General features: G+C 38.9%; 1 protein-coding gene across 4 annotated transcripts in view; it reads left to right on the top strand.

The window, feature by feature from the left end:
- macrod2 (mono-ADP ribosylhydrolase 2) overlaps positions 1-25,688 on the top strand; it is a 272,730-nt gene that overhangs the window by 53,337 nt on the left and 193,705 nt on the right. For all 4 annotated transcript variants that reach the window (XM_085922722.1, XM_085922723.1, XM_085922721.1 and 1 more), the window contains one exon: positions 10,821-10,850. In XM_085922722.1, coding sequence (XP_085778848.1) covers positions 10,821-10,850 — 30 coding nt within the window. The remainder of the gene's footprint in view (positions 1-10,820; positions 10,851-25,688) is intronic.

Raw genomic sequence — 25,688 nt, 5'->3', positions numbered from 1 at the left:
CACCTTGGCTAATGTATTCCACTTTGATGCGAGTCTGTCTTCCTGTATGGCTGCCAATTTCATTTCAGCCATTTATCCATCCTGTCTTTCTAACTGAACCATTTATACCGCATGCTTTTAGCCACCTGTAGCATCACTCAAGCTTTCCAAAGTGTTCATGCTGAAGTCACTGTTAGAAAGTACATTATTTACGATAGTTCAGATCGTCTTGAACTGCAGATCTATCTCTGTCCATGATAGAGGTCACAATAATCTATAACTCTCTTTTTTCTCATTTACAAAAACACATATTGTTTTTGTGATGTTGAACAGTTATATTGAATTTGACAAACACATGATTCGCTAACCTTTTTTCTCAAGCAATTTGTCATGTTTGCCCTTTTGGTTTAGAAGAAAGCAACCGTTTAAAAAAAAAAAAAAAAAAAAAAGGCTAAGCAAGACGTGCTCTGCAAACAGTAAAAACAAATACTTATTCCATTGTTACTTTAGGGCTTCAGTATGTTGTCACTGTGATAGTACTTTGAACAGTAGCGCTTTTGACACCTGGCTTTTACAGTTGGTTTAGAAGAAAGCAACCGTTGAAAATAAAATAAAATAAAGGCTAAGCAAGACGTGCTCTGCAAACAGTAAAAACAAATATTCCATTGTTACTTTAGAGCTCCAGTATGTTGTCATTGTGGTAGTACTTTGAACTGTACCACTTTTGACACCTGGCTTTTACAGCTTGGGAACATAGCTGTAGATTTTAAACCTGAAAAAAACATCCATAGTATTACATATTATTAGCCCAGAGGGGGGATAACTGCACCTTGTAACTTGAAGGATAAAAATGGACCCCTCCTGAACATCTGACTGTGTTTGCGGGTCTGAATGTAGAATCTGTTCTCACACTCACAGCAGAGACTAGCACAGGAAAGACCGGATTAATTCTGGGGGGGAAAGATACATCACTGTAGTGTGGCACCCGATGCATTTCAAATGACGTGTCCTTGGGATACAAGGGTGACTCCTAGGTCCTTGTCCGCTGGCAAGGTGTACTAGTGTGACTATGGCTATTATTGAAAGGGTCTGCCAATGAAAGATCTTGCCTACCCTCTGACATTGACATATTGTGGGAGTTGTTTTCCTGAGCTCAACCGGTTGAAGGGCTTCACTTCATTAAGGCTTTCACTTCAGTGCCTCATGTTCCTTTTTGTGGCACTCTCCGGAATGTGGATTTATTTGGAAGGCTTTTTGGCTGTCGCACTACAATTAAATATATCCCGTAACACTTGACTTTTACAGTTTAAATGCACATTTTCTTTTATTATCTGTTTTAGAAATGGGTGTCATAACATTTATTGCAATTTATATTGGAATTCATTATAACCATCTAATTATATTTTGGGGCATTCTATTTGTCAATAAACAATTGAGTTAAGTGCTGCTAATAATAATAATAATAAAAATTATAATACTACTAATAATGAATAATTACATATATAATTCACTTAAGATTTCAGAGAAGTTTCAAAGCGCTACAGTGGATTAGAAACAGATAACAATACAAATGTAAGAGTTTAAGATACAGTGTACCTTTGCAACAATCATAATAAAAAAAAAAGAGATTTAAAGGGAACAGTTTTCGAATATAACTGTTACATTTTTTTCTTAAGTCATTAAACATTTCTGGTAAATGTTAAATTTATAAACCATGATATTAAGATCGTTAGAATTCCATGTTAATGTTGTATTTTCAGATTTCAAAGGTTCTCATCGCTCGTACACAGTCCATAGACAACTCCATTGTTTGCTGAAAACAAATTAAAACACTCTGTCTGATAACATTTCCTTTTCAATACTTTATTGTCACCATTAACACCTGAGTGTTTCCGCCCCAGCAGTTGACACTTGAATTATTCAACTTTGTCACATATTAGTCTCCAGGGTAAGTGTAAAACCATATACGTTGGCTCCTCAGAAGTGAGAAACTCCTCACAGTATCTCTAGTTTGATGGTGTGATCCTTGTGTTTGCTTGGTGTTTTGGAGCAACCGAAGTGAAGCAAGTCACTAATTCTCACACAGGAACACCAAAGCTAACAACCTCGTGTAAAACCCTTCAGTCTGGCCTACCAAGCCCCGGGAACACTTTGCAGATCTTGCCCGCATTCACTTCCTGTCCACCTATGTCAGTGTGAACTTTAGAATAAGTGCTACTTGACAAAGACACATTGGAGTCACTTAATATGCCTTCCTGGGAAAGCCCTTGTCACCCTGACTTCAACCTTTCCACCTCTTCTCAAAAAGATTTTTATAAATATGCTGCGAATTCAGAAGTCAGGCAAGTGAAGTCATATTCGGATGACAGTCCATGCTCATCTTTTTTGTCAGTCAAGATCATTAAGATAGACCGGCATTGGAATAGCTACAGCGGCTGCATTTTGGGTTTAAAAAAAAAAAGCCTTGGAGGCTTGTCAATTAACATTTGCAATTATTCTCCACTGTAAAGTTCAGCGTGAGGGTGGCAAAATCATACACAGAATCAACCACTGTGAATGCATTTTCTAGTTAAGTTCCCCCAAGGTGACTGTTTCACCTCCGCAGCTTGCAACGTCTGTCATTTATTTTGTATGATGAATTGTTTTATTCTCTTGTCTTGTCTGCATGTGGGAGGATATTTTTTTATGAAGTGTCTTCTCAAATAAAATGTGTAGTCCTACTTCCTCTTTTCAGTCACATTTTTTTTCATCAGTGGCTCTATCGATACCAATACTTGAAATGGATATTTTCTTCAGTATGTTAATATATTAATATTCCTTCCTCTTTAAGGATTCTGAAGCTGGCTTTTTTACATTTTTTGTTGCTAATGAGAACTCACTGGAATCTGAAATGCACATCAAAACTGTTAATTTTTCGCAGACTATTTTTAATGCAGAAAAATAGCTATTTGTACGTTTATTGTACAAGTACGTATGCATCTGTTTGTGAGCATCTTCCTTGGATGTTAGAATTGTCCTCACCAGAGATGTCATTGTTTATGATCATTGAGTTATTGTGAGTCCTATTTCACCCCCCCCCCCTCCCCCCACCAACTTTATGATTACAAGGCGGAGAAGCGATAGCTAACACCTACTATTGGCAGCTAAAAGCCTGTTTTGTGGAGCTGAACTGTCTGCTGTAATTTTTCACCTGGGAAATGTGGCTTGTGAGACAGTCTGTAAAATAGAGCACAGAAAATAGAAAACATCATACCAGAAGCATTTTTGATGATTGTTCTAAACCTACAACTGCTGAATATATTTAGTTGGAGTAATATGTAGTGGGTATAAAACATATACACTCCTCTGCTCAATGTGTTTTGTAATATAAAAAATAAGACCAAGATGAATCATTGCAAAACTTTTTCCACCATGATTGTGACATGAGCACTGCTAAACTGAGAAAATTTCTGTGAGAATAAGGAAAAATAGATGACCTATGTAATGCATTTGCACAAATGTGCAACCCTCTTATAACCAGGGTTAGGGTTGTGGTCAGAATTAACACAATCTGGCATTTGAACGGAGTTTTGTAGACTTTTTTCCTGTACATTAAAATTATTCTGGGCCTGCTATACAGGCTAATTGAATTTCTGAACGATGCTCTAAGAATCTCGTCTTGTGCTTCAGTAGACTCAACTTACTATCTTCCTTTAGACTTGCACATCTAATTGAAGAACGGCTCTGATTGCATACATTTTGGGTTCTCTATGGGACAATCTGTAGCAATTGTACCCATTTCTGGTAATGGGTATATTTGGTTTAACCTTAATTAGAATTAAGCACCCCTCTAAAAAGAAGCTTTATTTAATGTAGCTTTCATTGCAATTTTCTGTCCAGGGAGTCTGTGACTTAAATTGGATCCGTCTGGAGCCGAAATGCACTTCACACGTAACCTCTATCCTGACACCGCTGTATACAAATTGATGCCAGGAAGACTGAAATGTCTGCTGAAATGCTATTTAACTGTGTTTTACTAAGCTAATGAAATTGTAATTTTCAGCACAGAAAGGACATATTTTCCTTTTGGCTTTTGCACATGAGCTGTACTGTCCTGACTATATACCAGCTGGCCTGCCTCGGGACAGGCATAGCCTCTTTTTCAAATAGCCGTTCCAGGCACATGATGTTCAGTGGCTGTTGTGTATATTGAATTGCAACGAAGCATTATGGCACGTGGTACAACACATTTGAGTGGGAAGTTATTAACTAAATAACTTCAGTTGTGGATTGTGAAAGCTCTGCGGAACCATGTGGATCTTTTCCAGTTCAACAGGCCTGGTAAAGCTGAATGACAAACATGCTTAAATGTTGATAAACCAGCAAGGCCCAGTGAAATATATCCATTTCTGGTTAAAGTAATAATGTCTCGCGTTAAGAATAAGTTTATCACATGCTAAGCGAAGCAAAACAATTTCCTATAGCTTTTAACTCTGCAGTGACAAAATGTACAGTAATCCCGTGATCTAATATGTTTATTATGTTTTATTGTAGTGGTTTGTTTCTACATGAATATATTGAACATTGTAATCCCCTTTATCGGATTATTTTGAAATAGTGGCAAAATGCTGCATTTAAATTCAAGAATTTGTCAACATATTTTGAGACATTATTCTAAAATTAGTACACTTTGTGTTTTTAATTTAAATACAGTGTTTAGGCATTAAAAAAATTCCCATTGTGAATTTACCAAAGATTGTCTTACTCTTGGGTAGCGTCTAAAATAATGGATACTGCTGAAGTAGCCACCTGCATTTTCACTTTCTTTCCACCTTCTAAAGTATTGGGGGGTTGGGTGGGTTGCAGGTAGATGTATATTTATGAGGGGGATGTGTATTTCTGGGAGAAATAGTGTTGTTAAAGGTGACCTTGTTAGATAAAAGGAGGGTTTGGAAGCCAAATGATGAAAGAGAATGGGATCATCACGGGCTCACTAATGTGGATTTGAAGGTCAGGTAATTATAACAATAGACGTGGGCTGTTTTTTGGCATCTGGTATTGTTGGTTTGTTATGAAGGTGACAAGCATGCAGAGGAAGGGGATTAATCACCGTGACACCACACTCTTGTCACTTTGATACATTCAGACATCATCATAGTCCTGCTGTATGCTTGTTGCTGCAAAACAACATCAGTAAAGCAAGTGACAAAAGAACTCTGTGGTACTAGCAGCATTTGTTTTCAGACGCAGCCCACACGTTGCTGATATTAGTGTTGAGGCATCCAAATAAGAAGGGAAAAACATTTTGAAAGAGTTTTCACAGCTTTGGAGCTAATTGTGATGTTTACATGTCATTGTTCTTTGCACACACATAACAGAGTTTATTTATGTAGCCCTTAATGATCTCAAGAGTTTGAGAGGGCTTCACAGGCCCAGAGTTCACAATAACCCTTGTTAAAACCCTCTGGCAAATGCTCCTTTTGAATCACAAAATATGATAATAGTTAAAGGCAATAGATTTTTAAGACTGTGCCTAACTTTTCTAACCTGTCAATTTCGATAATGAGAGAAAAAAAAACTTTGGTGACTACAAATTTAGTTTCCAGCACATTTTTGCTGTTAAACAAACAAAATAAACGTGTGCAACTACAGAGCCCGGCACAGTTTGCTGCTATAAAATATTCATGCAGTCATGCTCCTTCTAAATTGTCAACTACATCACTGTGACACTTTTGTACACGGCATTGCAATTTAGCATTGTACATGACTTGAGGTTCATATTATTGAGATCATGTCCTGATATTGTTTTGCACACCATGCACACTTTATGCCACCTTTGCATTATTTTCACAGCTGCAAATGTTTCTTGAGCCAGAATTGTTTGTCTCTGTCAGAACGTGTGCTGCTACTCCCAAGTTTGTCTGACTCTGTTGGGCTTCTCTGGGACTACTTGAAGCTGTAAAGAACAAAAACCTCTATAATCAGGCAAGGCAGCATGTGTGGTGTAGCATACATTTTTAATGCGCCACAAATAGCAAATACCACTGCTGCCTCTATTACTTCATTCCACACTTTGTGGATTTTCAAGTTTTATTTCTATTTGAAATGTTAATGAAGAAATAACCCATCATAGAGGGTTTGAATAGAGGCATTAGATGGACTGCTCTCGAAATCAAATCCTTGCTTGAACATTTCCAGTGGTGCTGCTTTGTGCTTCAGTGCATGCACATTAATGTGGGTATTGTGGATGCGATTGCGTGTGTGCATAGGCCTCTAGTAGTGGTGCTTGTTAGGAAGGTTGTTGAAGTGGAAAAAGTTTGTGTCTGTGTATTTTGCACGAAAATAAAATTTGACAAAAGTACTTCACTTGACTGACTCTCTAAACAATGATGTCTTAGAGTGACATTTTGGATGTCAAAACACACTGAGAAGAACATTTAATGACTGTCTCAATTGTTGGTCAAGTCTACAAGTGATTAAGTATTTTGGTCTCAGTGTCCATACATCTGTTTACAGTTGATTGTGTGAGTGTGATAAATGTCAAAACAAATTCAAGGCTGCATTTGCTGAGTAGACTTGTGTGTCTTGGATAGTAGACTGCTTGTTTATATTATTGTGTGAATCTGTTATCTTTACTTTGCCAGTGTGTTATAGTGCAAATTTGCCCTTGAACGCATTGTTGGTGTGTTGAGTGAGCCAGGTTGGGCGAGTAGGGAAGTTGCTCCAGCACAACAATGTACTTCCTGGCCAGAAAATGTTAGATACTCGGTGCATCATAAGCACATTGACATAGTGGAGAATCCACAGGGTGTCCTGCCGCAACTCCCACCTCCACTTGTGCACAAACCAACCAAAGAGCACATCATCAATTGGTAGACATTCTGGTTGATTCTTTCTCACAACAAAAAGAACAGCAATTTGGTCCTGGAACATATCTGACATGCCTCATAGTTGGTCAAATAGCCATCTGCTTTGAAATTAAAAAAAGCAAACTGAAGAATGCCTTTTTTACATTCTGTATCTGTATCATCTCTTTGAAGTGCACTTTTATCCACCAATGTGATGCAGAAACTAGTGAGAGGCTGAGAAAAATGACAGCATGTGAGGCTGCATTCGATTGAGTATAGTTTCAGGGCTCAGCTAAGGTGGCCAAGGAAGTAGATCCATTTACTATCTTGAGGTTTTGTGGTTATGCATCACTACGTTCCATTTAGCTGCATGATCAAGAGATGTGCCAATGATGGCAAACAAGCACCCCTGAACCAAACCTCAGCAGTGCAATGCATTGCATGGATGCTTTACAATTAAACACACACTGAGGCTGGAGGGTGGTGGTGGAGGGGAAGAATCTTGATGTGGTGCCACGATTCATAAGCTGAGGCTGTCATACCTTCTGGCTCTGTAATCAATATTTTCCTCGCTATGGAAATGTGCAGCAGTTTAACCCTCTTCGTTTCCATTGGCTGCGGGCTGTGTGGGGATGTTCTGGGGATTTGGAGTTCAAAAAGCGCACTAGAAATGGTGTTCCCACAGTGACAGTGAAGGCATGTGTTGGATGAGTTAGCCCAATGTTGTGGAGAAGGACTTCCTAATGACCTGTCATCTTCACGCAGCCCAGGGAGCCCATCCATTGAGATTTATGACCTGCGTCGTGGTTACCCCTGGAACAATTCACCTCTTGATACACGTCATAGCCTACACTTCTCTACTGTGCTTTCCTTAATTGCCTCATTTTGAACCTTCCACGCTGACTCAAACTGAGAGATACTATATTTTTTTCTGAAACATTTCAGGTTCAAAACTTTCCGTAACTTTGTCGAATGTCAATTGCTCTCATAGTTGTTCTAGAGGGGGATAAAGGGTCTATTCTGTCCTTGAATGATTGAGTTATCGTGGACTGAAATTGAAAAACACAACTTCAACAAATCATTTGATAGTGGTTTGTACTGAGGCCAATAGCTCTGTCATAGTGCCTTTTGTTATATTGATGGCCGGATGGTCCGGGACATTCCTATCCATGTTTGTTTTCTTAACACATAGTACATATATGCTTTAAAATATATATATTTTTTTTTTCACCACTCTTGACTTGTTTCGATATTGTTTTTTTTATTTTATACTGTATGTGCCCCGTGAGTACGGAAGAGGATTAGATCCAGTGAAAAAGAAAAAAAAAAAAGGAGAGTGGGTTGTGACAGGATTCTGACTTTATTTCTCTGAATTCTGACTATAAAGTGAACATTCCCACTTGAGAATTCTGACTTTAAAATCAGAATTCTTAATTTATTCTCAGAATTCCGACTTTAAAGTGGGAATTCTGACTTTATTCACAAAATGCTGAAAACTCTTGTCATTAATGCCCGCTATACTAACAGTAACTATTAGAACACTGTATATTCTTAGTTGAACAAATTTAATTTACTTTAATTGTGCAGACTCTTGGGCACATCTTATTAGATCATTTTTTATAACCATTTGCCTTAACAATCAAATCTCCGCCCGATTTGCACACACAAACCTTTGCATTCCTCTCGTCCAGCTGCCTGTTAAACTTGTCTTGTGGTCTTGTTGGCATTTTAGCATTTTCTTTACAAGTGTGGCTCTGGCTGCAGATGTTGTTACCATATACAGTACAGTGTGCTGACAGATAAACAGCCGGAATGTGTTTCATGACATTTTGACGATTAAAAACAAGATGATGGGGTAGACGGGAAATGAAAATGCATGCAGTGGCACTTTTACCTCCCCACCTTTCATATATATTCTACTAATAGCAGATGAGATGCTTGCCAAATGCTCTCTACGCTGCAAGATCAAGTCACGTGTATAGAAAAAAAAAAACATCCTTATAATGTATTCTCACAACTATGGCTGAGCCCCTCTCCGACACACACTTTCAGGATTTGTCAGACTGATTAGAAAACACATCTTCATTCTCTGATTAGGTGTGGAGTAAATGAAGCAGCCCCCCTCTGGTATGCATTTCCATAATGTCAAGTAATTAAACCCCAGTGTTTTAATAGATCAGGAATAAGAAGACTCCCCAGGTGACAAGACAATGATAGACTTTCAGAAAACTACCTTAATATCGGCTTTCTTTTAAATGAAAACTGAAACGTTGGCTTTCATTGAGTTTATATGTAGAGTTGTAACGTACAACAATAAAAATCACATGCCATCAAAATAGATTGTTCTCCAGTTTTATGCATAACTTGGGTAAAAACTAATTAGTTTGATGCAGTTTGTCATTTGCATGCTATAGCCTTTGAAAGCACACAGGCCTGCAAAATGAGCAGTTTTTAATGTGGCACTATTGTGATAGTAAATTGTAATTCATGACTCCAATGCCTGCCCACTTTGTGGTGGCTACTTGCCCACTGAATGTGCTGGAAAATCACGATGACCAACAGAGCCAATAGCTTGAATAAGGGTACCTTTTTTAATTGCCAACCAAAATCATCTTACAAATTTGACAGATGTTTTAAAAAATACATTGTGAAATGAGACCTCAAACTTAAGTATGTTATTAAGCATTTATCACTTAGACCTCCATTTCTGCTCTTCACAGTTGAAGTAGCTTCTAAATAAAATTGAGTTTTTTTTTTTTTACATAAACAATAATATGCATTTCTATTCTTTGAATGGCCAGTTGACAGTCCAAACTTAAAAAAAGGTTCATGTTAACATCTCCCTCCCCACACACACACTAAAAGAAAAGAAAAAAAAGCAGCATTGTAAACATGACAGGGGACTGTCAATGTATCATTGTTGGAGTTTTTTGTCTGTTATGTTATGCACCTACTGTATGTGCACACACCAAAAAAATAACAAAAGGCCTTTGATGAGCAAATTCTGCAGCGGGAAAGCTTTCCTTTGTCCCTGTTCCCACCCACACGTGCTGCTCAGTGACAACAACGCATAGCCATGATATTGTCACAGAAAGTTGTGGAAGCTCCACAAGTCCCCCCCATCACTGTCCTTTAAAAAAAAAAAAAAAAAAAAAATACATAAAGTCTGTGCAGGTTGTCCTGAAATCATATGTTCATTATCTGTTGCCTTTTAGTTTTCTTATGATTCATAACTGTTCAATGGCTTACTTTTAATGATTTAGCTGGAACACATGATCATTAGAGGAATATTTTGCAGTATGATTGTGACCAAGCCCATTGTCTGAACTTCACTTCAAACACAAACTTCCTACTTTCTGTAACACCCAAATTAACTCGTGTATTCTTAAGACCCTCTGCTTTTAATCTCTCTCCTTTTCATGTGGAACGGATCTTTCTGACAGAGCACAACCTAAATAGGGTAATTGTTATATGATATGCTCGCCGCTTCAATAACTCTGCCGTGCTCTGCCAACAAACTTTATGTACTGAAACATTTTACAAGCAGCACAAGCAATGCATTTGGTTTTTCCCAATGTTTTCCTTTTCCTGGAACCTGTCCATTTCCTCAACATGTTTCCATAACAACCCACAAATTCCTGTTGTCTGTGGTTTGCTGAGATGAACGCAACGTTTTTGCACCACAGGGCACTTTTAATTGCTTCAACTGGACGAAGGTTTTAAGGTAGCCTTGCCCTAAAGGATACATTTGCTAATTAGTATATTTAATGTGATACAACACAATTTGATTTTCTTTCATGAATGGTAAACATTATTTTGTGGATGAAAAATGCCAATTTTCCTGTGGCCCTTGTATAGTACAACTTTTATAACACAGATTAAAAATAATTCCATAAAAATAGCCTGAGCGTTATTATTTTTTTGGGGGACCTGTTCACATATGTGTTATAAGTTGAGCAATCATGATAGCCGTTTTGTGCAAGCTTTCTGACATTTGATTTCTCTTTTTTTCAGCAAATTCAAGTCTACTTGGAGGAGGGGGTGGTAAGTGAAAGTCTTTATATTCTACCTATTGGTTGCTGCTCTGTTACGAGATATATTAATTCCTGAACCAAGCCCTCAATATATTTCTATGGAACCACAGCAGATTTAAGTGTAGATGATGTTCATCAAGTGTCCATGATAAATGTGACTGAATGTAATGCTGAAAACATGAGCGTGAAGTGCAGCGCAACCTTGCACTGAGCCACACTGGAGAGATGGTCATTACTTTACTGGGCTGCCCAAGCACATTATCATCAAAGCAGTGAAAGAAATCTCAAGCAGCCAACTGTGGTGTTAGAATAATAGGGAAAGAGTTGGAATGCTAAAGCCCAAACCTCACTGTTCTTTTCTCAAATTTGACTTTGTCAGTGACATGATTGAAATAATCACCCCCCTCCCCACATAGTGTGATGAAAGCTTCTAGTTAGCTGTTGAATAAAAATTTTTTTTTGGTCTTCATAAGAAAGTTTGCATGGTACAGAAGATTGTTGCTCCAGTTGTAGCTATGTATTTTATTTCTACATTTGTTTGGAAATATATTTATATTTGTTCATCTAGCTTTCCAAAAGTCTTTAATATATACTGTTTTCATGGTCCATCTTTCTATAACAAAGTGACTCCACAATAAAGACACAGTTATTATCTCTGTAAAAATGTTTGTGTGTGCTTGAGATATCCGCAGTAAGAATGCATCATTAAGGTGGAATGGGCATTTACCCGTCGATCTGCATGTCTGTTTGGGTGCACGTCACGCTGATGAAATCTCATTGGCATGTAATCACACTGTCTGGTGTGGCTGTCATGATGTCTCATGGTTAAGACTGCAAATTTTTACACGTGTAAATGCTTAGCAGATTACCTTCTTTCTCTGCATGTGAGGGAAAGACGTTTTGTGATTGATATCAGAGGTCATGACGCAGCTCCATAAACCTGCCAAGTTCTCCAAATGTAATATGAACTCTTAGCCTGTTTTTTTTCAGTATACATTTGTTGCACACCAAAAACAAGCCATATATTGTATGCTATCAATCACTAAAGTTCAGTCTCCGAACATGCAGACTTGTTTGATCCAGTTTCCCGACTGTTGAAAATACAATATTTGCACCATTTCAACACAAGCCAAACAGAAATATTTTGTTATACAGCCATTTACACAATACATTTATTTTTAAACGGTCTTTATTTTGGGACAAAAGCTGAACGATTCAACAGTTAACAGTATAACCGACTTGAAAAAGAAATTATTTCAGTCAACGTCAGTTTACACCAATAATATTTTTTTTAATTCAGTGACCAGTTCATATTAGTCACTATTGGAAGTGACTTGTAAAATGTTTTAAGCTCAATGTATAATAACGTTTCACTTGGCTTCCAAGGAATTTCACGCTTGAATTCGGGCTAGCCCATGACCTAGAATCAGCCCCAGCCCAGGATTGGGAACCCCTGTTTTACATTTCATTGGTGTTCACTGAAAGTTACATCCAGTCACTGAAAATGTTGTCCTCTGTATGCACAACTATTAAGAAACACAGACAATATCATTTTAGTTGGGCTTTTTGACAACAACAGTGACAGCCATATTTATTAGTTCTAATTACTTTGAGTGCCTCTTATTATTATAAAACACATTTGTCCAATCATTTGAAGCTTTTGTGCTTAAAACAATTCAAGGTTAAAAAAAAAAAATAATCTGTGATAATGTTTTCATTTCTGTATGCCTTTTTTTTCTTAGAAAGGAAACAGAATTAGTGGTTCATATCAAGGACAGTTTTTCAACATTAAAAAGAGTGATGACAATCATTAACCAAACAACCTACCATGCCTGGCCTCATGGAAAGCCCAGAAGACTTTTTTTTGCTCTTGTGTCTTTATCACTCTGAGGTGGCTGCTGAAGTTGCAAACCTTTCTCACCCTGGCCCTCCCCATAGCTTTATCTGTGGTTTGGCGTGTGAATACCTTCTCCCCTGGTGGTGGAAAGGATCGATGTGAAGAGGGGACGTGCTCTCATACCTTCTTTATCTCCCAGCTGTCTTCTCAGGACTCTGCAGAGGGGTAGTTTCACAACAAGATGATTCATCATGTTTGGGCTCATGCACCAGAGCCTTATTCTGTTCCCATAGATTAGGAGACTGGCCTGCTAATACCACTACCACCTAACCAAAATTGACAAAACCAACTCAAACTTTACTTCATTTGTTGAATTATTTGATGACTGTTCACTCACTTTTTTTTTCTGTCAGGATAGACTTCACGCATATCTGCTTAACTGGATTGATCAGCAGATATTTTTGATTTTTTGCAGATTCTGTGATCAGATCTAACTCATAATTTGCAGATTGATCAATAGTATTATTAATACTGTCCACAAAACAAGCAGTGTTCTGAATGTTAATCAACACTTTTAGTTGGCATATGGCACCATGATCTAAATGGCATGTAGTAAAACAAAAACTATTTCCTTGTCCTGAAAAACATTGTTCGCACTCTGAGCGATAAATTATAGAGACAAAAAATAACAACATATACAATGAACACTGTTATGCTCCGGTGCTCTGTTTAATCCTATAAAATCACTAATGGGAATTCTCACTGGGCCTTATGTTTTCACTTTCATGTACACAATGGGGTTAGCCAAAATAGCACAGTTATCTGCATTAGACATAGTGGTCTCGCTGGGATTCTGAACATACATGGAAGGAAATAACAATGATCTCTGATAATAGCACACTAAATGAGGCCTTGGTGAATACAGAGTAATTATAAATGGTCCTGAAATGTTCTTGTAATGTGTGTCACAATGTGGCTGGATGCTGGCACCATCCCAAAAAGAATGTAAACATCCTACTGTCTGTCTCACCACCACTCTAATTTATCAAAGGCAACACAACTGCATATTCACAGCCTTCTAATGATACCACAAAGCACGGTGTAGCCACCGAGCAGGAGCTTTCCCACCTTTTGATGTGAAATTTGCATTCTAACCACAATTGTTGCCCATTGAGCAATAGGACTTGACTAGACCACCCAAACAACGTGTTTTTGTAACATAGGGCCCACTTTCTTGACTCCAGCTTAGCAGCGGGGCACATCCATGCTTGTTTACTAAGTCCTAATTCTGGATAATTTAGTCATTGGGCTTCAGTGCTCACAAATTTAACCAGCTTCTGCCATTGCTTGCGTAACACAGACTCCAGTGCTGCATGCCCACAGGTCTCTTCATTGGCGTGAGTCTGTAAACACGTTAGTGGATTAATTATGGTTGATGTGCCGCCGATTGCATCTGGCTACGGTGGTTGTCCTGCAGTCTTTTTCTTGAGGTACAATTGCAACAACAGTAGTTCGGTGTTCAGTCATGTATGAATGGATGTGACATATTTGAACAGCCTCCATTTGCAGAAAAGTTGCAGCTGTACATAGGAATTCCTCAAATGGCCACTTTCAGATCCATTTTTCTAAAGTTTAGCTTTTTTATTTACACACATTCAACTGTCAAAAAAGTAAACTCAAGTGTCAAAATCGCCTCTATTTTCATGTGGACGGGAAAGAATGACCATACTCGAGAGAATGTGTTTATACAGGATGAGGAGAACAGAAATAGAGATGAAAGAATAAAATACCCTTTTGGTTTCTGAACTCATGGTAAAATTTCCCCACTGATGGAAGATTTGCAGTTTCAGCAAATCTAAATAGTAGCTTCAGGACTCTATTATCCTACAACTGTGTGTGCCTTAGTGCTTATAAAGAAAATATTTCCAGTTTTGGACATGTTTGGATAATCCTTTATACAAGATCTGTGTTTTCTTTGTTGTCTGTATCTCCATTTGTTATGCAAAGACTTTTGTTTTCTTTTCACATCACCTCCAGGTGAACTGTTATCCACTTTCTGGTGCTGCCAGAGGCCTGTTTATTGTGGAGATTTGCAGCGACCAGGGCATGGTCTTCTTTGTTGGGGGTGGGTGGGGGGTGATCGGCGATGGCGTTGTGTGACTACTTGGCCTGGTTGACCTGCTGCCCTAGCTGCAGCCACATCAGCTTTCTGGGAGCTCAGGACCTCCCCTAACAATTAATCACTCAAATATGACATTCTCATCGCTCATCGATTGCACACGATGCTTGACTGATGGTCCTCAGTTTGCAGATGGTAGTAACAGCCATTAGCATAACTTATGACAAAGATAGTGTGTTTTCTCCAGGGAGTAGCCTAAATAATACAACATGATAAATGAAATGCAAAGATTCCTCCGTCAGCGAAATGCCCTCGGGGCATACTTATCTCTTCATATTTAGTGAGCACTTAGTTACACCCTGATAGAGATGCACCTTTTATCTGTGCTGAAATACTATAAGTGCTGCGCTTTGGTTGCCGTGTAGTCATGTCCTGGTGTTCAGGAAATATTAAGCAAATGCAACTCATTCCAAATTGTTTGAATTAGCATTGCTTGGTCAACACATCCGGCTCACGATTATATTAAACAATGGTTCGTTAACGTGTGTAGGGTTGCATGTTTGGATTTATGTTAGCAAGTCGTCACAGTGAGAATAGTATGTGTACTATATTATAACAATAATATGTAAAGAGTACTTCTGTTGCAGCTACCATAAGATGTAGGTAACAAGGTCATGATCTGGACTGTATTTTGAGGTATCAAAATAGTGACAGAAATGACTTTTGGTGTCTCCAACACTGCCTCCTCTTCCAATATGTAGTGATGGATGAACAAATTGATGTGGAATGATTGAACCATTTATTTTAGTCAAAAATGTGGGTTCCATATTTAGAATGGTCAGACGATAATAGAAAGGTAAGAAGAAAGTCAAAGAACACCAGATTAAAAACAGACAGGAACAAAAGGGAAAGGTTAGAGCATGCAATTATGTGTGCCAGTGACAAAAAATGGGAGGTTGTGCAAAGCTAAGATTCAGAGACTCTTCACCTGGATTTATGAGAAGGTGTGTATCTGCAAACGACAGAAGGACACATCTGCCACGTGTCTTGGTATCTCTCTAGTAGCCTATGAATCATTCATCTCTGTCCCCATGTATAAATCAAACTGCTGGCCAGCGCCTGCGGCAGTCATGTCTTAAGCTGGTTGATGGCAGCGCTTGATCTCTGGCATTGTATTGCAAGTGAAGGGAAGGAACGAACTTGAATGGCACATATATCAGCATTTGAAACCATGTGGTGCCTTCTTGGCTGCCGTTGTGACCAGATTTGTGCCACTTGGCCCACACAAGACAAGCATTTTTGGAATAGATGATTCTCCACTTGGGAACATAGTGATCATTTTATACAATGTGTAGAAGCCAATGCACCTCTCAAATATGATGTCACCGTTGCTATTAAGAATATAATTTAAAGAGACCATTACAAGGCCTTTATGGCAACAGTTGCTGAGTGTCTAGTCGGAAAATATGAATCAATTTTCTCCCAACAAATTCTGTAGATTTACATAAGTCCTTTTCAGGTTCCAGGTATCTAATGAAGTCTATTGATCTGATACGTCTCAATACGCAAGTCTCGGAGGGTGGAAAAAAACCCACCCACTGAAGGTCAATCAACATTTTTTCCATTTAGTGTCTTGCCTTATATTCAATAGTTTGCTATCTTGAAAGGAATTAAACTGCAACGTAACTGCAGTTAGGGCTAAACGTTAAAAAATGCACTTTTAGTTCAGTAGTTAGAAATATTTTATATACTTTCATACTTACAATAATGTGACCAGCGCGGAGCAGATGCGCGGTCGGCGACGCGCTGCAGTTGCGCAATCGGACAAAAATGCACAAATGAAATAATGACTGTTTTTTTTTTGCTTGGAACGGATTAATTTTTCCATCCATTATTTGTAATAGGGAAACATGATTCATGATTCGAATGATTCACTTCTCGAACAGCCTTCTGGAACGGATTGTGTTCGAGAACTGAGGCTCCACTGTATATGATTTTTGGAATTGAATTGCGCCTGCTAAAATACTCTATTTTGATTATAGTGCCCCCAGAATGTGTTTGCCTGACCAATCACATCTGCACCTGCTTTTGCATGCACAAACTAGTGTATCAGGTTTTAAGTCAACTGTTTTGAAGTTATCTCACTATTTTAGAAGAATAACATGTTAGGAAAGAACCCACATTCTCCTTAGGAGTGTTGATGTGCACGGAATTCATCAAGCGAAAGATTCCTTGCTAAAAAAGCAATTTTAATTATGAAGCTGTATGGAAGCTCAGACTCACAGTGCAACTGCAAGGACGGTCACAAGAACAAAGCAGACCATTATCAGACTTTTCTGAAACATTTAGTTGATAACAAATGTGTGATATTACACTCTAGTTCCCACTGTCCCATAGGGTCTCTACTATAAATGTATTGCAGCTGCTTGTTTTCTTTTGTGTTTGACCTCTGCAGCCTCTCTCTTCTTCTGTTTCCATCTCCGAAAGGAAACAAGGGTGGCCTTTGACTTCAATCAGGGGACTTGGGAGATTGATATTGTGCAATCCTACACCGTATCTCTGTATATTTGAATCAGTTATTTATTCTCATGACGGCATTGCAAAAGACTACAATTGAACTATCCACCTTATTCTGTCACTGCGCATTGTGCACAGAGTGTCCAGTCTATATTGCCACAGGGCTGGTGAGCTAGGCAAGAAAATATCAATTTAGTTCTTATCCACATTGGATTGCACACAACCGACCCCAGACCCCTTGGTGCATCACAATTTCTGGGTCAGTTGTTGCGATTTTAGACAACTCAAAGCATTACCAGCCCCAATGTCAGAGCACATTTGTGTCCTGTGTCAGATCCATTGTGATCCCTTTTGTAGGCTGATTTTGCAATCTCTTTGACCATTTTGTTTTGCACGCATGTGTCTGTGTGTGTTATGTATAATTGTCTCTTTGACTGTGTGTCTTCAAATGGTTGTGTGTGTGTGTGAGTGCAAACTTGATTGTCCGTACATTTGCTTGCAAGAGGCCTGTCAGCGTCAGTCTGAATCCGCAAGTGTGTTAACTGGGCTTCAGCTCTACGAGTCTTATTCCACAATATCTGGATGCTGAGTTGCCTTGTCAGTTGACTCAGTGGTCAGTTTGGGTCCCACTGCCCCTAGCAATGCCGGATGGAGTGATGAGATCTGACAGATGGGGACAGTTCTTAGCAAGGCTCTCTACCGTACATCATAGTCTTACCAAGCAGTGCGAGGCAAACATGAGGATACATCATATGAGGAGTCGAGAACTTGGCCACATGGTCACTCACTCATTCAGAAATGGTTGACGTCATAGTTTGAAATATGCATTATTTTATACCTGTGTATAGGAGCCATGCTGTGTTGTGAGATGACTTCAAGCCAGGATTGTGGGTCCATTCTTTCTTTGCTAGCATACCATGCTGCGAAATCAAATCTGACCAGTTATCATTGCTTAGGAGAATGTTAAAGATTTGGTTTTCATGTAAAATTAGACCCCTTCACATTTAGCTATTTCCGTGGCTGAAGGGCTGAATGCCCTATTTCCTAGTTTGGGCTTGATTAAAGAAGTGAGTTAACAGTGAAAAACAAAGATTTAGGAATAATTTGCAGGGCAGGTACCAGAAAGTTTTGTATTCCACCCCAGAAGAGTTACTGGCATAAATAGTTTATTACTTGAAAGGTTGCTAGCAATTTCTGGTGGTGGCAATGGTGGGGGCTAATAATCTTGATCCCAGACAACAGCCATTCACATTGTTATGTTCTACCAAAGATAGAACTGCATGTAGACAGACCCAGGGCATGATCATGGGTGGGAACCACAAGTTACAGAAAGGCAGCTGCTGCTCTGAATTATGCATTTGTATTTTTTTTTTTTTATCATCAGCACCTCACATTGCACATTTAAAAAAAAACAAAAACATATTTAGGGTGTGAAGGAATTGGCGGAAAATGTTTTCCAGCATGCTTTGCCTTTTACAGAGTTATTACTGCATGCCTCTTTAATGCCTCTTTTAATGTGTTGTTTATGAAAGTACGCATCTTAACAGCTGCTTTTTAGGCTTTGTACATTCGGATAATTACATGTGCGGTAACATCAGCCGGAGCGTCTGAGGCAGTGACAACTGCTTTCAAGACATAGAACAGTGTTACTTAGAGCTCAGATTTTATATTGGTAATCAAAAATTTATAACGGCAACACTTTGGATCATATTTTAGTCCCGAGTGAGAAACATCCAACCATATGTCTATTTTCTATTTTGCTTGTTTTCTTCTTTGTGTTGCTTGTCTATCCCAGCAGACTTTGGTGAGAGGCTAAACCATGATTGGAGGGCTTATATTGACAGAAAACAGCAAATTAACAAATATGTTAACCAGCATTGCTTCAAGAAACATTGTCATATTATAAAAGGTGAGGTTGACCAGAATTCTGTAAGAGGTTGTGGACAAATTCAAAATTTCCACTAAACATGAAATATGTTGCCTGTCACTTAGGCACTACATCTACTATACTGGTTTCCATTCGTGGAAATTAAATTGGTCTGACAGGCATGTATGGTACTCATCAAATTAGCACATTATAGGCCTGAGGTTTGGCACAGAGTGACGGGCTATACTGTACATCCCAAAGGCATAAAGTGTAGACACAATAACTGTCATGGTTGGTTGCTCCCTGTGCCCCAATATTTCAGTCTACCATAGTGAATGGTTTATTAATTATGTGAGCTCCAAACTTTGTGGGAAAGAAATATAAATGCAGTAGTCTCGGACAGGCTTTTTGGTTGCTTAGTCATTGTCCTTATTTGACACCTCTTGCTGAAATTGACCTAATGTGGTGGCTTTTTGTCAACATGCAACTCATTGTCGAGCCTCTGAGTCCCTCATGGGGCAATCGACTGTAGGACTGCCTGACAGGCCGCTTGCCTGCAAGTTTCAGCCGAGAGAGAGGACTTCATGCTCCAGAGGAAAGCTGTCATCTTTTTGCCAGACCACGGGGAATAGCATTTTCTCCCTTCCCTCTTTCTTACCCTCACCCTGTATTTATCTTTCACTGTATCTGTTGGTTCCCTTGGTGAAGATCTTCACTTTCCCAGTGTCTGCTTTTCTCAGCCTGGCTATGCAGCATAAACAGGCAGGCATTAAGCTGATGAAACACCAAGCATCCCTTAGGACACGGACGTATCACTGTGTGAACCCCCTTTCTGCTTTCTGAAAAGACCGAGCAACAATCCTGGCACACCGGCTTAGGCTAACACCGAGCCAGCAAGTTAGACTGAGGTAAAATACGCTCCCTGTGTCCTTCCTGTGGGGGAGATGAGCATTTATACCTTTGGGATGATACCCACCACTCCACCTTATCCCCTCTTCCTAGGCACTTCATTATCACCTGCACAGTGCTCCTGCAGTGTGTGCTCTGTAGACAGTTCTCTAAGGAGAGTCACAGGAACCCACGTAAAGAAGCACTGTAGACTGGAGGTGAATGTCAGTAAAAAATGAATGTGGAGAAAGGCGGTGTGGGAAATGGCAGAGGGATGAAGACAAAAAGAGCAGAGAACAGATGTCTGCCACAGTGGGTGGTGTGAAAGCTAAACTGTTTGTGTTATGGCTTCTTACTTTTGACTGCAAATTAATGGGTTTTTTCCACAAGCACGAGTTGCAGGTCATCAATATACACACAAAGTTATCAAATATCTTTGTGGGCTGACAGCAACTATGTATTAACACATTTTGTCGTGAGTGATAATAATACTGATTTTAGATTTCCTTATGTTGCACTTTTGGATTAGAATTTGGAATTATATGATACGGGTATGTCTAGATCTGGTTGTTGATGAGGAAAAAAAAAACACGCCTTCGAAAAACAAAGCCGTACTGTATGTCCCATGCCTATGTTAAAACTTAAGCTTAGAAACCTCACAGACCTGTCTTTGGTCACAGTTGTAGAACTGTATCTCAGCATTTTTCCTCCATAAAATGAATAAGTGTCGTATACTATTTAAGTTGAACATGTGTCAAACTCACGGCCCACGGGTCACATCTGGCCCGTGAAACCATTTGATTAACAGTGTGGAACTTGCCTGCACAGCTAGTGTGTAATGACAGTAAACATATGGTGTCTTTGCTATTCTCAGAGACATTTACTTTATATTTAGCACAAATACACATGAGGTACCATAATGTTGAAAGAGACCAGCATGTCATTTTTGCAGGGTTCCAGATTCGAAGTAACGTGTGATTTGAGTTGTGGCTGAATTGAGTGATTGAATTTGATACTTCTAATGAGAATATTGTTCAAGATAATCATCAGGATCCTAAATATTCCTTTTACCCCAGGAATCATCACTTCTCTGTTCAACCATTATTATTGCATCATTAAAGAGAAGCCACTTATCCACACTTTAGATCGGTCCAATTTTTTGCACATAACCCCCAATTGTGACAGGTTTCAACTTAGTGATTGTGTGTTGAAAAGCAGAACTTTGTATGTGTAGTTTGCATATGTCTAAAAATATTTATCCTAGTGATGAAATGTTATTTGAGCCCACTGAAAGTTGGCATTCTTCTGTCAAGCTCACCTTAGCATATACTGCACAGTACATAGTTAGCAGTTAATGAGCATTCTCGGGGGTTGGGGGGAGATTTGTGGTATCATTTTGTTAGTATTGACTGTTATCTCGCCTTTTTGAAGCAGCTTTCTAAGCCTTGATAGACACAGCTTGCCAATCAGTTTGTTAGGGTCTTTCTGCTATGTGCAGAGAAAATGACCCAGTTCATCAAACTGTGAGAGAGACGGAGCATATCTCATGTGGCCCTGGTACGAGGCTTGATGAAACCGCAATCAGCTCAGCACCATTGGGAGCTATTGTGTTTACCGTTGGTGGGTGGATGGAGCTCCTGCAATCTGAGTAAGATTCACGCTTTGAAGCTAACTGGGCAAAGACGACCACACACCACATTCACCTGGAATTGCAAAAAAGACACCAACCGTCCCTTTGGCCTCCAGTACGGATGGAGTGATCAACAACATACTGACTTTCTCCCACTCAATTGAGTATGGGAGGGGTGTAAATGAAGTGGCACACAGCTCTAGTTTTGAGTCCCATTGTTAGCTGTGTATGTGTGTGTTTGACCTAAAGGTCACAGCGCGGATGATATAAGTGGATACCGAGGAAAACACTTGACCTTTTTGCAATTTTGTCCGATAACCATTTGTTCACCTTCAAAGTTGTTTACTTCCCTTGCCAATACTCCATGGAATACTTTTTTTTCCACAGTAGCTCTCTCTTAGAGGATGTGTTCTGTTTGACAAAAGCACACACACAAAAAAATCTTAAATTCATGTAAAGCCTTTACCTGAAAGCTCTTAAAAAATGCCCTGCCCTTTGGATAGGTAGAAAAAAAAATCTCCCCATCCATGCTAATAACATGGGTTGGACCAAATAAGATGTGATAGCCAACTACTTTTTAAATGATCTTTTCGGCATGTAAGGCTGTTTTCACTGAGCGTGTGAAATATTGCTTACTTTCTGGATCTCTCTTTAATGAAGTCCTGATGTGAGTTACTGTATATTAAGTTGTTACTTTGTCTCCTCTGAGAGACTCTTGAGTGAGGATGTCTGCTTTCATATGAATCAAGCAATTTTCTGAAGCTTGTCTTTTTTGTCTTTGTTTTTGTATATTTAAACTCCTCATGCTGTAATATGTGTCCTTGTGGGCACAGCTGTTAAATGTTTTATTTACTGAGCCTAGATTATATATGAATGGGGCAATTTGAAGGGTGTCTTTCTGTGCTTGTGTGTATGACCAAAATGTGTGCTTGGACATTTGGCACCTATCCGCCAACACCTAAATTGGCTCTGGATGTAGTTCATAAGCATAAACAGTCAATGACAAATCGGGTTTAAGAAAGAATGAAAGAAAGAGTGACTCATTTTTGAGGTTATTTTACAATTGGACTTGAAAACACGGCTTGTTAATTTCCCCTTGTGCCTACTTAGGTGAATTGCTCTTGATGTGGACATTGCCTTTGATCACTCACAAAGCATGTCGCAGTGAGGTCTGCATAGGCACCAAACAGATGGCCATTAAATCATGCATTTTATTTTACTGGAGCCTTTTACAGCCCTGCAAGATCTGTGTGCATTTATTGCTGCCATTTAGGATGGCTACTGCACATACGAGAAACACGCAGAAGCCTTTTTTTGCCAAGACCCTAATTAAAAAAATACTTACTCGTTCCTCTGCCTCATTCATCACATTATTGTATTTTATTTTATGTTCTACAGGATAAAGGAAAAAGTGTACAGCACTGTATGAAATGGAGTGTAACATATTTCAAGAAAATCTCATTCCAATGCCACTGAGTCTTATCAAGCCTTTATTGATAAACAATAATGGTATATTTTGCTTCTTTAGTCAACTATGCTTAAAATCTTTTCAATCTTATTGTCAATGAGCATTATGGGGACAGAAATACCTCATTATTTTTCCATGATTGAGCAGACTAGGAAATCGACCCTAATGATGCATTTCATCTAGCTGGCTTTTAAAATGCTTACTCCAACTTTTGCCAAATACCTTTATTGGGCCAGAACCGGATGATTACATGTCAATGTATTTATTGTTTTTATTTATTTGCCAGAACAGAAAGAGGTGAAAAACTTTGATTATCCAATTATAGTAAACCATCACCTAAAGGTTCTTTAGCTATGACAGGCTATTAATATTCCAGCTTCTGCCATGATGCTGTATACCTTGCTTATCAAGACCAAAGCATATACTCATTTTTCCATCTAGTCCATTTTTTATTTATTTACATCGTTGAGAGCATCTGGTGTTGAAAACGGCTGGATGAAAGGATGTCATTGCCCCTGACTTGGTGCCTTTTTAAATGTCATTTATTTTTTGAAAATGTGTAACTAGTCATTTGTAGCTAGCTCATAGCCATCTGTTTATATTCTGCTTCTTGCATAATGTGCGCTGTAGTTTAAATATGCATTCATTTGCATCATGATTATTTTGTTACTTTGCAAATAGAGAAGTCTCAGGCAAAATCACTCACAAACGCTTACATCAAAGCACGTGTTATCTCTTTGTAGCTGTTGTTGAACCATGTGTTTTTGCTCCTCTGTGGGATATCATTTATTATTATTGTCTTTCACTAGATGTGGGACAAAAGCTGCACATTATATTGACGTGAAGGATGAAGTTCCGGACATGGCAATTTGTTGTCTGTTGTTCTGGGTGGCTGGTGACAATAAGCAGTTTGGGCCCCAGTGTGGAAGCGGTTTGGCTTCTTGCCCTCAGGGGTCGGTGGAGGATCTCAAACATCACTTGTGATGAGTGCTAATCTGGCTTCCTTGGCAAACGCCAACCTTTTTTTTTCAACCTTCAGCAGGGTAACAACTCCATTAATTGAGGCAGAATTTTGGTCAGTCAAAAATGACACAAAAAGCCACAGAAAAAACACGTGTGCAAAAAATAGGCATTAAATATACAAGATAAATGGCAGGTATAGTTGTCTTTGATTTATCAATGACACAATGGATCATTGAATTGATGCTACATTCAAATCTGGTTAGCAACTTTAACTTCATATTCCCCCTTTAATATTTTTTATAGTCTCTAGCTGTATAGTTTTGACCATTTTATTGGTGGTTACATGAGTTGATTCACATCATGACACAGAGGTTTGGCAACCGAACTTTAATTGAATGTGTCTCTTTGTCCTTTTTATTGTAACTATTTTCGCCAGGCTTTGTCCTAAATAATAGTCACAAAAAGGTCTCCACCTAAAAAAGTAAATAATCTTAGTATCATAATATAATTGTCATGCAGCTCATAGCAAAGTTGATTAAAGAATTTAAATGGTCTAGTTCACCCTTAACACAGGCAAGACCTACCTGTGTGATAATACCATTACTTCGCAGTAATTCTTACAGGCGGCAGTTCAAATTGATCCCCTCTCAGCCATCCGGAAGTTTTACTGCTGCTATGTGTGTGCTCAAAGCCCAGTTTAATAAAGCTAGCCAGTCACGAGCCATTAAAGCAGAAGCGAACAATAAATACACACAGCAGCCCCCCCCACCACCACCACAGCCCCCACTCTCTTTTCAAACGTTGCCGTATATACACCCGCATGACGAACGGGCTCTATGAGCCTAGCTTAAGAATTTTATATATAGTGCCACCCTTTAGGAGTCCTTGATCATCTCCCTTGAGAAACCAAATAACAATACTATTAAATCTTTTATTAATTGACAAGCATGGTTTCCTGCATCACAATGTTTAGAGGAATGCGTTGTGATAAAGCTTCCATAAAGGCAGCCTGATCTTAAGAGGCCTGGCCAATGGAGATATAGTTTATCTTCAGCCGGTTGGGATATGGAATCTAATCACGAGTGCCGGCTGAGAAAGTGCAGCAGCAGATGAGCCACTAAAGCGCACCATCATACTTAAATTCAACAAATAGCAAGGGATCTCTCGCTGCGGGATTGAGACTGTCGATAAGAGCGCCTCTGACAAGAACTCTGTCATTTTGTTCAGTGAGAGCAAATCGAAATTTGAAAGCCCAGAAAAAGCATGAAACGAATGAGGCAAAATAAAAAGGTAATAGAAAGAAAATGTGGAAAAATACCCAGCATAGAAACACTCACACTTCACGCAATAGCTAAAATACATCACGTATCTTTGCTTTTTTGTTTTTTTGTTATTTGTTTTGGTGCGCATTGAAATAAACAGATACCCAAATTAATGCCTCACGTATTTGTCCAACCATTTTTAGTACCATTTGAATCAACTTGTTTTGGTCCATTGAAATAAACAGATACCCAAAATAATGCCTCAACTATTTATTCTATCATTTATTGTACTATTTG

The sequence above is a fragment of the Syngnathus leptorhynchus genome, chromosome 10 (genome assembly GCF_054491065.1).
Source record: "Syngnathus leptorhynchus isolate UIUO chromosome 10, UIUO_Slep, whole genome shotgun sequence".
Lineage (NCBI taxonomy): Eukaryota > Metazoa > Chordata > Actinopteri > Syngnathiformes > Syngnathidae > Syngnathus > Syngnathus leptorhynchus.
The sequence above is the reverse complement of the archived record's forward strand: the minus strand, read 5'-3'. Positions and strand labels throughout refer to the sequence as shown.